This window comes from Heterocephalus glaber, unplaced genomic scaffold (assembly GCF_053883595.1).
Source record: "Heterocephalus glaber isolate CG9 unplaced genomic scaffold, H.glaber_assembly_v1.0 deba00001564, whole genome shotgun sequence".
NCBI lineage: Eukaryota > Metazoa > Chordata > Mammalia > Rodentia > Bathyergidae > Heterocephalus > Heterocephalus glaber.
In genome coordinates, this window is record NW_028258351.1 from 2,108,456 (window position 1) to 2,120,821 (window position 12,366).

The window sequence follows — 12,366 nt, forward strand, 5'->3', positions numbered from 1 at the left end:
TACTTCATGGTAAAGGACCTATCTGAAATGTTTACAGCTAATGTCATACTCAATGGTGGAAAAAATGAAAGCTTTTCCTCCAAGATCAGGAAGAAAGCAAGGATGCCTACTCTCACAATTTGTATCTAATACAAGTATAATACTAGAAGTTCTAACCAGAGTAATTAAGCCAGAGAAAGAGATAAAAGGCATCCAATAAGAAAGGAAGTAAAATTGTCACTCTTTGAAGTCAATATGATCCCTCCCCCCCGCCCCGTACCAGGAATCAAACTCAGGACCTTGCGCTTACGAGGCAGGTGCAGTACCACTGAACTAAATCCCCAGCCCCAATTTTTTTCCGGTACCAGGGTTCAAACCCAGAACCTTGTGCTTATGCTCCATTAAGAAAGACTCTAAAAACTGTTTAGAACTGATAAATTCAATAAAGTTACAAGACATAAAATCAAAGTACAAATTAGTTGCATTTGTATACATTAACAAACTCTGAAAAGGAAATCGGGAAAAGAGTCTTATTTGTAAAGCACCAAAATGAATAAAATATTTAGGAATAAACTTAACTGAGGAGGTGAAAGACTTATACTGAAAATTATGAAACATTGCTGAAAGAAAGTAGATTATTTTGGTGCTGTATTGTTTTGATTTCTTTGATTCAAAAAATAGCAAAAAATAACCCAATTGAAAAATGGACAAAGGACTTGAATAGATATTTCTCTAAATTTGACATACAAATGGCCAACAAATATATGACAAGATGCTCAACATTATTAATCATTAAATAATGCAAATCAAGACCACAAGGAGATAGCACTTCACACCTCTTAGGAAGGCCATTATCAAAAATACGGAAAACAACATGTGTTGGCAAGGATGTTGAGAAGTTAGAGGCCTTGTCCATTGCTATCAGGAATGTAAAATGTATTTTTCATAATGGCCTATTTATGCAAAAATACCATGAGATTTTTATAGATTGCATGGAATCTGTATTTGTATTAGTTCTTTAAATGTTTAGTATACTCTCAGCATTGAAATCAAAAAGCTCTGGGAGTTTGTTTTGATAAGATACTTTTTTTTCTTTTTTGTTTTTTTGAGACAGGGTCTCATTTTGTAGTGCAGGTGGGCCTTGGACTCACTATATAGCCCAGACTGCCCTCGAACTTGTAGCAATCCTCCTGCCTCAGCTTCTGAGTGCTGGAGTTATAGATGTGCGCCACCACACCTGGCTTGATAGGATACTTCTTATTACTGATTTGTTCTTCTTGTTTTAACAGTTCAGATTTTCTGTTTCTTCATGACTCAGTGTTGGTAGCTTATATGTTCCAGGAATTTGCTCTTTTCTTCTAAGTTATCTGTTTGTTGGCACATTATTATTAGAATCTTTTTTATTTCTGCAGCACCATTTGTAATAGCTCTCTTTCATTTCTGATTTATTTCTTAGTCTAAAGTTTATGAATTTTGTTGATCTCATAAAAAACTCTTCTTTTCGTTTTATTCAGTTGTTTTTCCTGTTTCCTAGTTTGCTTTTTTCTGCTCTGATATTTCATTCTGCTAAGTTTGGGCTTAGTTTGTTCTTTTTTTTCCAGTAGTTGCTTAAGATGGTGTATAGTTGGTTTATTTACTTTAAGTCTAATTTCTTTCTTTTTTTTTTTTTTTTTTTTGGTACCAGGGATCGAACTCGGGTCCTTGCGCTTGCGCAGCAGGAAGCTAAACCACTGAGCTAAATCCCCGGCCCTCTAATTTCTTTTTTAATGTAGGCATTTATATCACTGTGTGCTTCCCTCTTAGTATTGCTTCTGTTTCATCTCTTACTTTTAGTATATTATGTCTTTTTTTGTTGTTCTCAAGATAATTTCATGATTTCTTTTTTGATTTTTTCTTTTGACCCATGCCCTCATTGTTTAAAAGTGTGTTGCTCAATTTCCACATATTTGTGAATTCTCTAGTTCTCTTTTGGCTATTGAATTCTAGTTTAATTCCATCATGGATAAGATATGTTATTTGTTTCAGTCTTTTTAAGTTTGCTGAGACTGACTTTGTGACCTAACATGTAATCTATCCTAGAGAATATTCTGTATGCCATTGAGAAGAATGTGTCTTTGGCTGCTGCTGTGTGGAATTTTTAATATTTGTCTATTAGGTCCTTCTGGTCTGTAGGGTTGTTTAGATTTTGTTTCCTTATTGATCTACTGTCTAAATATTTTATCCACTATTGAAGGTGGGGCATTGAAATCTACTATTATTGTGTTGCTATCTATTTCTCCATTTGGTTCTGTCAGTAAGTGCTTGGAAAGATTTATATTCTCTGATGATATGTACATAGACATTTATAATTATTAAATGTTCTCTGGTAAGTTAACTGATTTATCCATACCTAATGTCTTTTTTGTCTCTTGTAAATTTTTAATTTAAAGCCTCTTTAGTCCTATAGAAGTATTATATTGCTGTTCTTGCTGTCTTTTGGTTACTATTTATAAGGAATATTTTTTCCAATCTTTGACTTTCAGCTTATTTGTAACCTTAACTCTAAAATGACTCACTTTTCTATAGGATGTAGTTAGATCTTTTTTTAAACATCTGCAAAGCCACTTTATGTCTTTTGATTGGAGAATTTAATCCATTTATATTTAAATGACTATTGCCAATTTGCTTATTGTATTTTGATCTGCAACCTTTTTGTTCCCCTTTTTCTCTCTTGCTGTCTTTTTTCTAGAACATAAAAGTAGCTTAATAACTTATTAGCAATGTTTGGAGAATTAAAATAGTTTTCTGTTTACATTTTTATAACAAATTTGAAATGATTGCACACACTCTACTTGCTTTTAAATTTTTAAATCATAATTATTTTCTATATAAGAGAAAAAACTGTTGAATTTCTTTAATGTAAATTGTGCACATTGAACCAATTCTTTATTATTTTTCAAACTTTCCTTTTTAAATTGATTGAATTTAATCTGATTTTTGAATGTTGCCCTTTTTTTTTTTTTGGTACCTGGGATTGAACTTGGTACCTTGAGCTTGCGAGGCAGGTGGCAGAACCACTAAGCTAAATCCTCAGCCCCTCTTGATTTTTGAATGTATCCTGGAGTTCCCAGCCATAATTGTCTTACCCAAGTAGTGTGAGAGGTTTTCATCTAGACTTTGAATATTTGTAAGCTGCAGTATTGAAGGTTGTTGGAGGATGAAGGAATCAAAGATGAAATGTTATTTGTTACATTTTATTTGTTTTGGGTTTTTTTGGTACCGGGAATCGAACTCGGGTCCTTGCGCCTGTGGGGCAGGCAGCAGAACCACTGAGCTAAATCCCTGGCCCTGTTACATTTTATTTGGTTTTAAATATTGAGATATTTTTACCTTTTTCTAAACTAACTGCAATAGAGAAAATTAAATAGTTTAATAACCTGTTCTGCACATTATTCATTCTATAGCAGTCTTTCCTTCCAGTTGAAGATCCTTTGTGATTTTTCCATACACACTGTTGGTCTGAGTATTGTCAGGAGACTTTTTTTCATACTATTTAAGCATGGTGAGAGACTTTGATTCAGAAACAGTACATATTTAAAAAGCAAATTCTAATAGCCAATTTATGAGGCACTCAGAAAAGTTTTTACATCAGCAATAGCCCTACATTTTTTATACCTAATAATATGATGTTACGGGGATTTCAATTTTTATTGACTAGAGAACCCTGGTAATTGAATAAATAGCAATGAACTATTTCATTAAATAGCAATGTAAAACTTTTCTTGTTTTTACAGGCAAAGCTAACACTGAGGACATTTTTTTATTTTTTATTTTTTAATTTTTTTTTTTATTAGTACATATTTGTCCTAATATTGGCCACATTCATCACAGGGAATTTGTACCTGTACATAATATATCTTATTTCCTCTTTTTTTCCCACTCCCCTTCGCTCCCTTCAGCTCCTCTTCCCCTCCCCATTTACACAAGCTTTGTTTCCATTTTTCCCCTTTCTTTCTTTTGTTTCCTTCCCCTCTCCTCCCCTCCTCTCCCCTCCCCTCCCCTTCCCTCTCCTTCCCTTCTTCCCACCTCTTGTTCCCCTTCCCATTTGAATGTGTTCTTCCTTCTTCCCAGTATCTGTCCTCCATTATGCTCCTTATCTACCCTTTGGGTTTCCCACACAAGAGAAACAATGAGGTATTGAAACTTATGTATCTTATTTATTTCAGTAAGATTATGGTCTTAAGGTGCATCCATTTTCCTACAATGATTCAAGTTTATCTTTCTTTTGAGTAAATAGATTATATAAAAAAATGATTAGTTTCTGTTCTTTAGAGAATTTTGGGTGGTTTCTTGATACTTAACTACATTGTAATAACTGATCAACACTGCAGAGAACTCATGGCATAGAACAAGTGGGTAAAACAATTCAACTTAAATTATAATTTCTACTACTGACTTTTGTCTGTTTCATTTATTCATCTCTTTGATATTAATGTCTACTTTGTATTTTTGGTGTCTGTCTAGCTTCCTTGAAAATGTTTCTTTTTTTCAAATTAAAAAAATATTAAAGCTGTAAGTGTATTTCTAAGCATTGCCTTTGTTGCACTCTACACATTTTGAATTGTGAATCCTTTTCTTATCATTTGTATCTGAAGATTATATTCATTCCATTTTCCTGCCTCATCCATATTGTTTAAGAATATGCATTTTAGTGTTGAATTTCTTTTTTCTACTGACTGCATTATTTTAGATTGCTAGGTACATTATTAGAATGTGTTCAATATGATAAAAATTGTTTGAAATTTGTTTAAATTTCTTTTGTAATCTAGTCCATAGTTATTTCTATAAATATTCCATTTGTGCTTGTATGTTTTCTACTCATACAGTAGGATGAGTCCCTGTTTCCATATTCATTTTGGATTATTAATGATGATAAAAATGTCAAACATTATGCTTAACTGCCTATGTCCTTAGTAAAATCATCTTAAAGAATCAAGTAAGGACTGTTTAGTTAAGAATATGAAGGAACTGACCTTAGGCTTAAAGAAAGAACTTAAAAATTCTCAATTTTAAGGATTGGAGGTATAGACTGGTGGTAGAGCACATGCTTAGCATGAGCAAAGCTCTGAATTCAATCCTCAGCACCACGAAACAAATACACAGATTTTAAAAGAAGAAGTTTTTTTTTGCTTTTGAAATTACCAAGCTAGCAATAATAAGTAGCAATAGAAGCAGTAGTATTGTTGATGGTAACAGCAGCAGCTACTAATATTTATTCAGCTCTTACCTGTGTGCCAGGCACCATTCAAACCTCTTTAAATCTGTTAATGAATTTAACCTAATAATGGCTCTTGAGATATTGTTCACCTCATTTTATAGGTGAGAAGAGGCACCAAAAGTTTAATATGTTTGCCATAGTCACATTATAGTTAAATTGGCTTTGTATAAGAGAAGTTTGTTCAGCTGGACACAAAAAAATTAAAGTTTTTCTTTTCCCTTTTTAGTTACTAGAAAAATTAAAAGAACGCTGGCTCTACACTGGTTTATGGCATAATCTGGAATTGGTGAAGACAGTCATTGTAGAACCACAGGGAGGAGAAAAAACTGATTTTGATGAATTACTGCAGGTGTACTATGATGCAGTCAAGTACAGGGGAGAGAAAGGTAATTGGAAATTATTTCATAGTCAATGAGGGAATGTTTTTTATTATGAAGTAAAACAGTTGTTATTAGAACTTCATTTATATTTATTTGTAAATAAGTTGCCCTTAAGAGAAAAATTACATTTTATAGTCTTAGATGAAAAGAAACTTAAGAAATTCTGTTTGATGTTGTCTTCCTGTAAATAATATTAAGAAACAGCATGCCTTCAGGTGTATATCCCACACCTTTCCTTGTAGTACATGAACTATTTTGTGTAAGAAAATAGTTGGGATATCTATAAATATCTTCCTTCTAGCTAAAAGGGACATACATGTAATATACTTTGTACTTGTACTCTATAATTGTCAATATCTTTTTAATGATAAGAGTATAGATAGTGCTCTATGTGTTTTAATTGCTTTTCAATATAATATTGATTCAGGGGCTGGGAATTTAGCTCACTGGTACTGTGCCTGCCTCGCAAGTGTAAGGTCCACAGTTCAATCCCTGGTACCAGGAAAAGAAAAGAATTTTAAATATAATATTGATTCAGTCTTATGAAGTACAAATTGGAGTTATTTAAATTTCTGAGAATTATTTTCTGGTGATAAAGGTAATGATGGAAACTTCCATTTTTCGGTTCATACTTGAAGACAAAGAACTTTTAAAACTATATCTTACAATAGTGTTTATTTTGATTATTTTAAACAGTTGTTAATATGAACACCTTTAATTAGTCTTTTATAAAATAACCAAAATAAGCAGCTTCTGAGAATTTTGAGTGTGCTTTTTAAAATGTTTATTTTCTGTTGTTTAAGATGGAGCTCTTCTTGTAGCAGTTTGTCGTGGTAAAGTGAGTGAGGGTCTGGATTTCTCAGATGACAATGCCCGTGCTGTCATAACAATAGGAATTCCTTTTCCAAATGTGAAAGATCTACAGGTAGGCCACCCAAGCCTTAAGAAATTGTATTATCATGGAAGTCATTGGTTTAGTGTAAAATTAATTATACTTTTTTTCTTGAATCCTTAGACATTTTCTATCTATAGAGAATCTGAATGAATAAGAAAACATTAGTAGAAAAGGCTTATTTTGTTTTTAACTTACCATTGTCTTTTGCTTAACAAGAGTGATTTTCAAAGTGTGGTCTTGAGTCAGAAGCATCATTGTCCCTGGGAACTTGATAGAAATACAGACTTTCAGGCTCAGTCCAGATCTATTTAATCAGAAGTGCTTGATGTGGAGCCCACAATTTGTGTTTTATCAACCTCTTAGCTATAACCTCATAGGTTCTCCAGAGCATTGTATGGTCCATTCTCCTTCTATCTCTCTTCCTTATTAATGCCATAATCTATAGATTTCACAATTTTAGCTGCTTGAATTTCTGATTTCTTTCACCTTAGCTAGATAGGACTATTGCATTCTGTTTGTACTTCAGTACTGTATACTGTGGTTGTGAAACTATACCTAAAGAGAGATTTGGGAATAATGGAGTTCACCTAGTGAATTCCCCTAATCTCCATAATTACAGTCTTGTGCTTCCTAGTGTCTCCTTCCTGAAGCAGTTCTTCTACTTTGTTTTCCTATTACTTACAATAAGAGAGTTATTTCCAAACTAGTTACTTAATCTTTGCCAAAAAGAGTTTTGTCTGATCACTGCTTATTTCCCAAACATTATATTTTATTTTATTTTTTTTGGTACCGGGGATTAAACTCAGGTCCTTGCGCTTGCGCTGCAGGTGGCGAAACCACTGAGCTAAATCCCCGGCCCTCAAACATTATATTTTAAAAAATGATTTATAGTAGTAATTTAAAGCCTAAAGTAGGACTGGGTGTGGTGGCACACAACTGTAATCTCGGGGCCAGCCTGGGATACATGGTGAGTTCAAGGCCAACCTGAACTACTTAGTGAGACTGTCACAAACAAACAAACAAACACCAAAAAAATTCCTAATGTGTAATAGAGTTGTTTGGAGAATCAGAACTGGGAGGGAGGGAGGGAAAGAGACTTGGTATTGAGATTTCAAGATTGACTCACATGAGACCTGCCTGTCTACAGCGAGGTGATTCGGCGTCTTCCAAGCAACTCAGGACCTTGGTAGGGCGTGCGCAGACCTGCCTGTCTGCAGCGGGCTGATTCGGCGTGTTCTGTGTGGCTTGGGACCTGGGTGGGGCATGGGCGGACCTGCCTGTCTGCAGCGGGCTGACTCGGTGTGTGTTCCGCGAGACTGGGGACCTCGGTGGGGTGTGGGCAGACCTGCCTGTCTGCAGCGAGGTGATTTGGCGTCTTCCACGCAACTCTGGGATCTCTTCTTGAAAAGTTTCTGCACAGCAAGAGAAACCACCAGAAGTGTGAAGAGACAACCCACAATGTGGGATAAAATCTTCACCTGCTTTTCCTCAGACAAAGGTCCACTATCTAGAATCTATAAAGAACTTAAAAAAATCAGACCTCCCAAATTTAAAGACCCAATCCAAAAATGGACATCTGAAATGAACAGACATCTCTCAGACAAAGAAGTAGAAATAGCAAATAAACATATGAAAAAATGTTCAACATCACTGGTCATTCGAGAGATGCAAATGAAAACAATGCTGAGATTCCGCCTCACTCCAGAAAGAATGGCTGCTATCATGAAATCAACCAATAACAAATGCTGGTGAGGGTGTGGGGAAAGAGGAACCCTGCTCCACTGCTGGTAGGAGTGTAGATTGCTGCAACCACTGTGGAAATCAGTGTGGAGATACCTCAAAGATCTAGGACTAGAGGTCCCATTTGACCCAGGTATTTCCCTGCTGGGTATCTTCCCCAAAGAACTAAAAGAATCATACCACAGTGACACATGTGCACCCATGTTCATAGCAGCACAATTTGTAATAGCTAAAACTTAGAAGCAGTCCAAGTGCCTATCAACTGGAGACTGAATAAAGAAAAAGTGTTTTTTTCCCCTAAAACAGAGTACTACTCAGCCATAAAAAATGAGAAACTAGAGACATTTATAGCTAAATGGATGCACATTGAGGCGATACTCTTAAGTGAAATAAATAGGACACATGTAAATACCAAATAGTTTCTCTAATGCGAGAAACAAAGTGTAAATAAGGACTAAGTTTTAATAGACAATGTGAAATAGAAAGAAAAAGGGCAAAGGGAAAGGGGAAGTAGGAGGGGTAGGGAAAGGAAAGAAGGGAATGGAATTAATATGAGAAAATGAAGAAATGGAAACAAAGTCTTTGTAAATAGGGAGGGATGGAAGGGTTGAAGGGAGGGCAGGGGAAGGGGGAAAAATAAGAACCAAGAAAGGTTATGTAAAGGTGCAAATTTCCAATGATGAATGTCATTATATTGTGTACCTAAAATGTACCAATAAAATAAAATTAAAAAAAAAAAAAGGTTGACTCACATGATCACAGAGGCTGAAAAGTTCCACAGTGACCATTTGCAAGTTGATTTCTTGGTTCCTTCCAAGAAGCCAGAAGTGCAAGTCCCAGAGTCCAAAGCCCAAAGAATCTGCAGTCTGCAGTGGCAAAAAAAATACCAGCTCCAGAAGGAAGAGCAAGAAAGAGAGAAGGAGGGATGGAGAGATAGAGAGAATTAAAGAGAGAGAACAGAGAGAAGGGAGAGGATAGGGAGAGAATATGAATTCTCCTTTTTGCTTTTCTTCCCCCCCCCCCCCCCAGTCCTTAGCAAATTGAATGGTGCCGTCCACATTCAAGGTTGGTCTTCTCCACTCGTTTGTGGACCCATAAGTCAGTAGTGTCCAGAAATATCCTTACAGACACACCCAGAAGTAATAATTTACAAATTCTCTACGCATCCCTCGGAGTAGTCAAATCGACACCCAAAATTGTTCTGCCATAGTTATCTTTCATCAGAGAGGATTTTAGTTCATTTTTTACAGGCATTTGAAGGTGCTAGCAATCTGACACTGAAACTTGAGGTTTTTGGTCATTAAGGTGATCCATTGATTATAACCCATATCATTCCTCCCGGGGTACAACCAGGGTACATACCAAAGAAAGAGTTCTTTCAGTGGGATTGACTAAGCACTATGAATTATATAATTTTACTTCTTTTTCTTTAGGTCATGCAGTCTTTGGGTAGAATTAGCAGTAATAAGATTCCCTCATCTCCTACCCTTCCCTTATCTGTGGATCTCTTTCAAAATTTTTTAAAGTCCTCTGAGATGTGTTCCCTAATGATTCCTAATCTAATTCTTTTTGCCTTTCATGAGTTTGGTAGCTTCTTTCTTCAGGTACCATTGCTACCACAGAAGGCACTGATGATCATATGCTGGGCTCTGTCTCCTATGTTAAAATGGTTAATGCTGCCTTGACTGCTGCTATTGATGAAGCAATTGACATCTACTCTAGAAAACTACAGCAGACCCCTGACTTCCGAGCTCAGTGTGTTCCCAAGGACTGGTTATAAGTCAACTTGGTCAGTTTCCTTCAAAGCCTCTCTCTTGTATAATTTTAGGCCACACTTTCGTCTAGGCAGATCTCAGTGTCCTTACACATTGGTCCAGGATTTCTCAATTAACCCCACACAGGAAAGGATATTGTAATGTTCCTTCCAGAACTCTTTAAGGGTTAAATCTATATCTGAGACCATCTGGAAGCATAAGCGGCCAACATTTGGGTCATAATTCAAGACTTTTTTCATACGTTAAAACTAAAATTCTGGTCATAACCCAAGCTATTCATATGTCAGGCTAGTTGTAACTTGAGGATCCACTGTATTGTGTTATTAACAGTATTAATGCGACATTCTACAGAAGCTGAGTGCTGCTGTTGTCACTGCCCCTGGCACTGGTACTATTGCCTTTTGATATCTTACCATTTTACCCTGGCCTTATGTTGTTGTACTAATGGTACTTTGCTAAAGTGGACAGAATCCCTTTCCCCTCTTTATACTGCATGTTCCTCCAACATGTTAAATATAAATCTTCTTTCCCAAAAAACTAGTTCTTTCAGTTTTTGTTCATAGTCCTTGTACTTCTTACATCTACACATAAGTTCTCGAGAGCTAGAAAAGAATATAAACTTTATGACTAGTATCAGGCTGTACTAAATATACTTACAAAATAGCAAGGCATGAAAGAATTCATATGAAATTTATGATACTGATTATATCAGAGAAGAGAAGGGGATGATATTAGAAGTAGTTATCAAGAGGTACTTTTTAACTCTTCCATAATTTTTATGTAGGTATTGTTATTCTTTCAAAAAAGAATATTGTTATTGTCATTTTTTCAATACTTAAAATTTATAAAATGTATTTATATAGAAAAAATATTTCATTTGTCTTCTATTTTCTCTGCCTTTATCCTAACAACTATGATTCTGAGCATTGTTATTTGCACCAAACTTCAGTTCTTGGTTGGTTTTTTTTGCAGTACGAGGGATTGAATTCAGGACCTTGTGCTTGCAAGGCAGGCCATAGCACCACTGAGCTAAATCCCTGGCCCCTACCAAACTTCAGTTCTTAGTGCTTTCTTTTAGTCAGCTTCCCCATTACTGACAAAATACCTGAGACTATCAGCTTATTAGAAGGAAAAGTTTATTTTTGCTCATGGTTTCAGAGGTTTTAGTCAATGGTTGGCCCTGTTGACTTCAGGCTTATTACAAGGGAGAACCTTATGGCTAAGAGCACATGGCTGAGGAAACTGCTCACCAAGAAGCAACAAGAGAGAAAAATTGGGGTCCATTATCCCCTTCAAGAGTTTACCCCCAGTGATCTAACTCCTTCCTCTAGGTCCTGTGTCTTAAATGTTTCCCTACCTCCCAGCAGCACTGCAGACTGGTGACTAAGCCTCTAACAGATAGGCCTTTGGAGGATATTTATTCAAACCATAATACGTTGCTGACAATAAATTCCTGCCAGGGAACAGATCAGTCTGACATGAAAAAAGACACATGACCTGCTCTGACATCCTCAGTCATGATCCTACATGTCATAGTTCTGCTTATCCAAATTCCAATGGCTCAACGCATAAAATAGCAAAATAAGTATCAGTGAATTCTGAATGGGGAGGAGGGTGGTTCTAGAAGGATTTCTTGAGTGGTTCCCAAAAGAGGCAAGTAGAATGGACCAAAGAGCCCTCTGTGCTACAGAGATAGGGGAGAAAAAGAGAAACTCTTTATTAGCAAGGGCAGATGTAAGGGAAGTACATTTCATATAGCCATATATCTGTATCAATTCTTCCTGTGTAGCAATTCTAAAATTTAGTGACTTAAAACAGTAGCCATTATTATAGGTTATACATCTGTGGAGTGACTGAACAATACAAGTTACTGAAAATATTTGTGTGCCTCTATGGATATAGTATAAAAATTTCAAATTTTAATGATGTCTAATTTAGTTTTTATTGTTGTTACTTTCGCTTTTAGTGTCATACATAGGAAACCATAGACAAATTCAAGATCATGAAAATTTGCCCCTAATGTTTTCTTTGAAGAGTTTTTATAATTTAACTCTTCAATGTATGCATTTGATCCATTTGAGTAATTTTCTATATGATGTAATCTGAGACTCCAACTTCCTTGTATCCAAAGTAAATAAACAGCATTTGTAGGAGGATGTTTTTTTCAATCCATTCTATCAATCTCTGCCTTTCAGTTAGAGAGTTTAATTCATATATATTTAAAGTAAGTACTTATGGGGAAGGACTTTTATTTCTGCCATTTAGGTATTTGTTTTCAGGGTGTTGTTTATTTTTTATTTCTCAATTCAGTCATCATTACCTTTTTTTTTTTTTAGTTGA

At 35.5% G+C, this 12,366-nt stretch overlaps 1 protein-coding gene across 2 annotated transcripts in view; it reads left to right on the forward strand.

The window, feature by feature from the left end:
- Window positions 1-12,366, forward strand: part of Brip1 (BRCA1 interacting DNA helicase 1) — a 143,009-nt gene that overhangs the window by 83,576 nt on the left and 47,067 nt on the right. For both annotated transcript variants that reach the window (XM_021248691.2, XM_087191448.1), the window contains 2 exons: window positions 5,463-5,622; window positions 6,420-6,541. In XM_021248691.2, coding sequence (XP_021104350.2) covers window positions 5,463-5,622; window positions 6,420-6,541 — 282 coding nt within the window. The remainder of the gene's footprint in view (window positions 1-5,462; window positions 5,623-6,419; window positions 6,542-12,366) is intronic.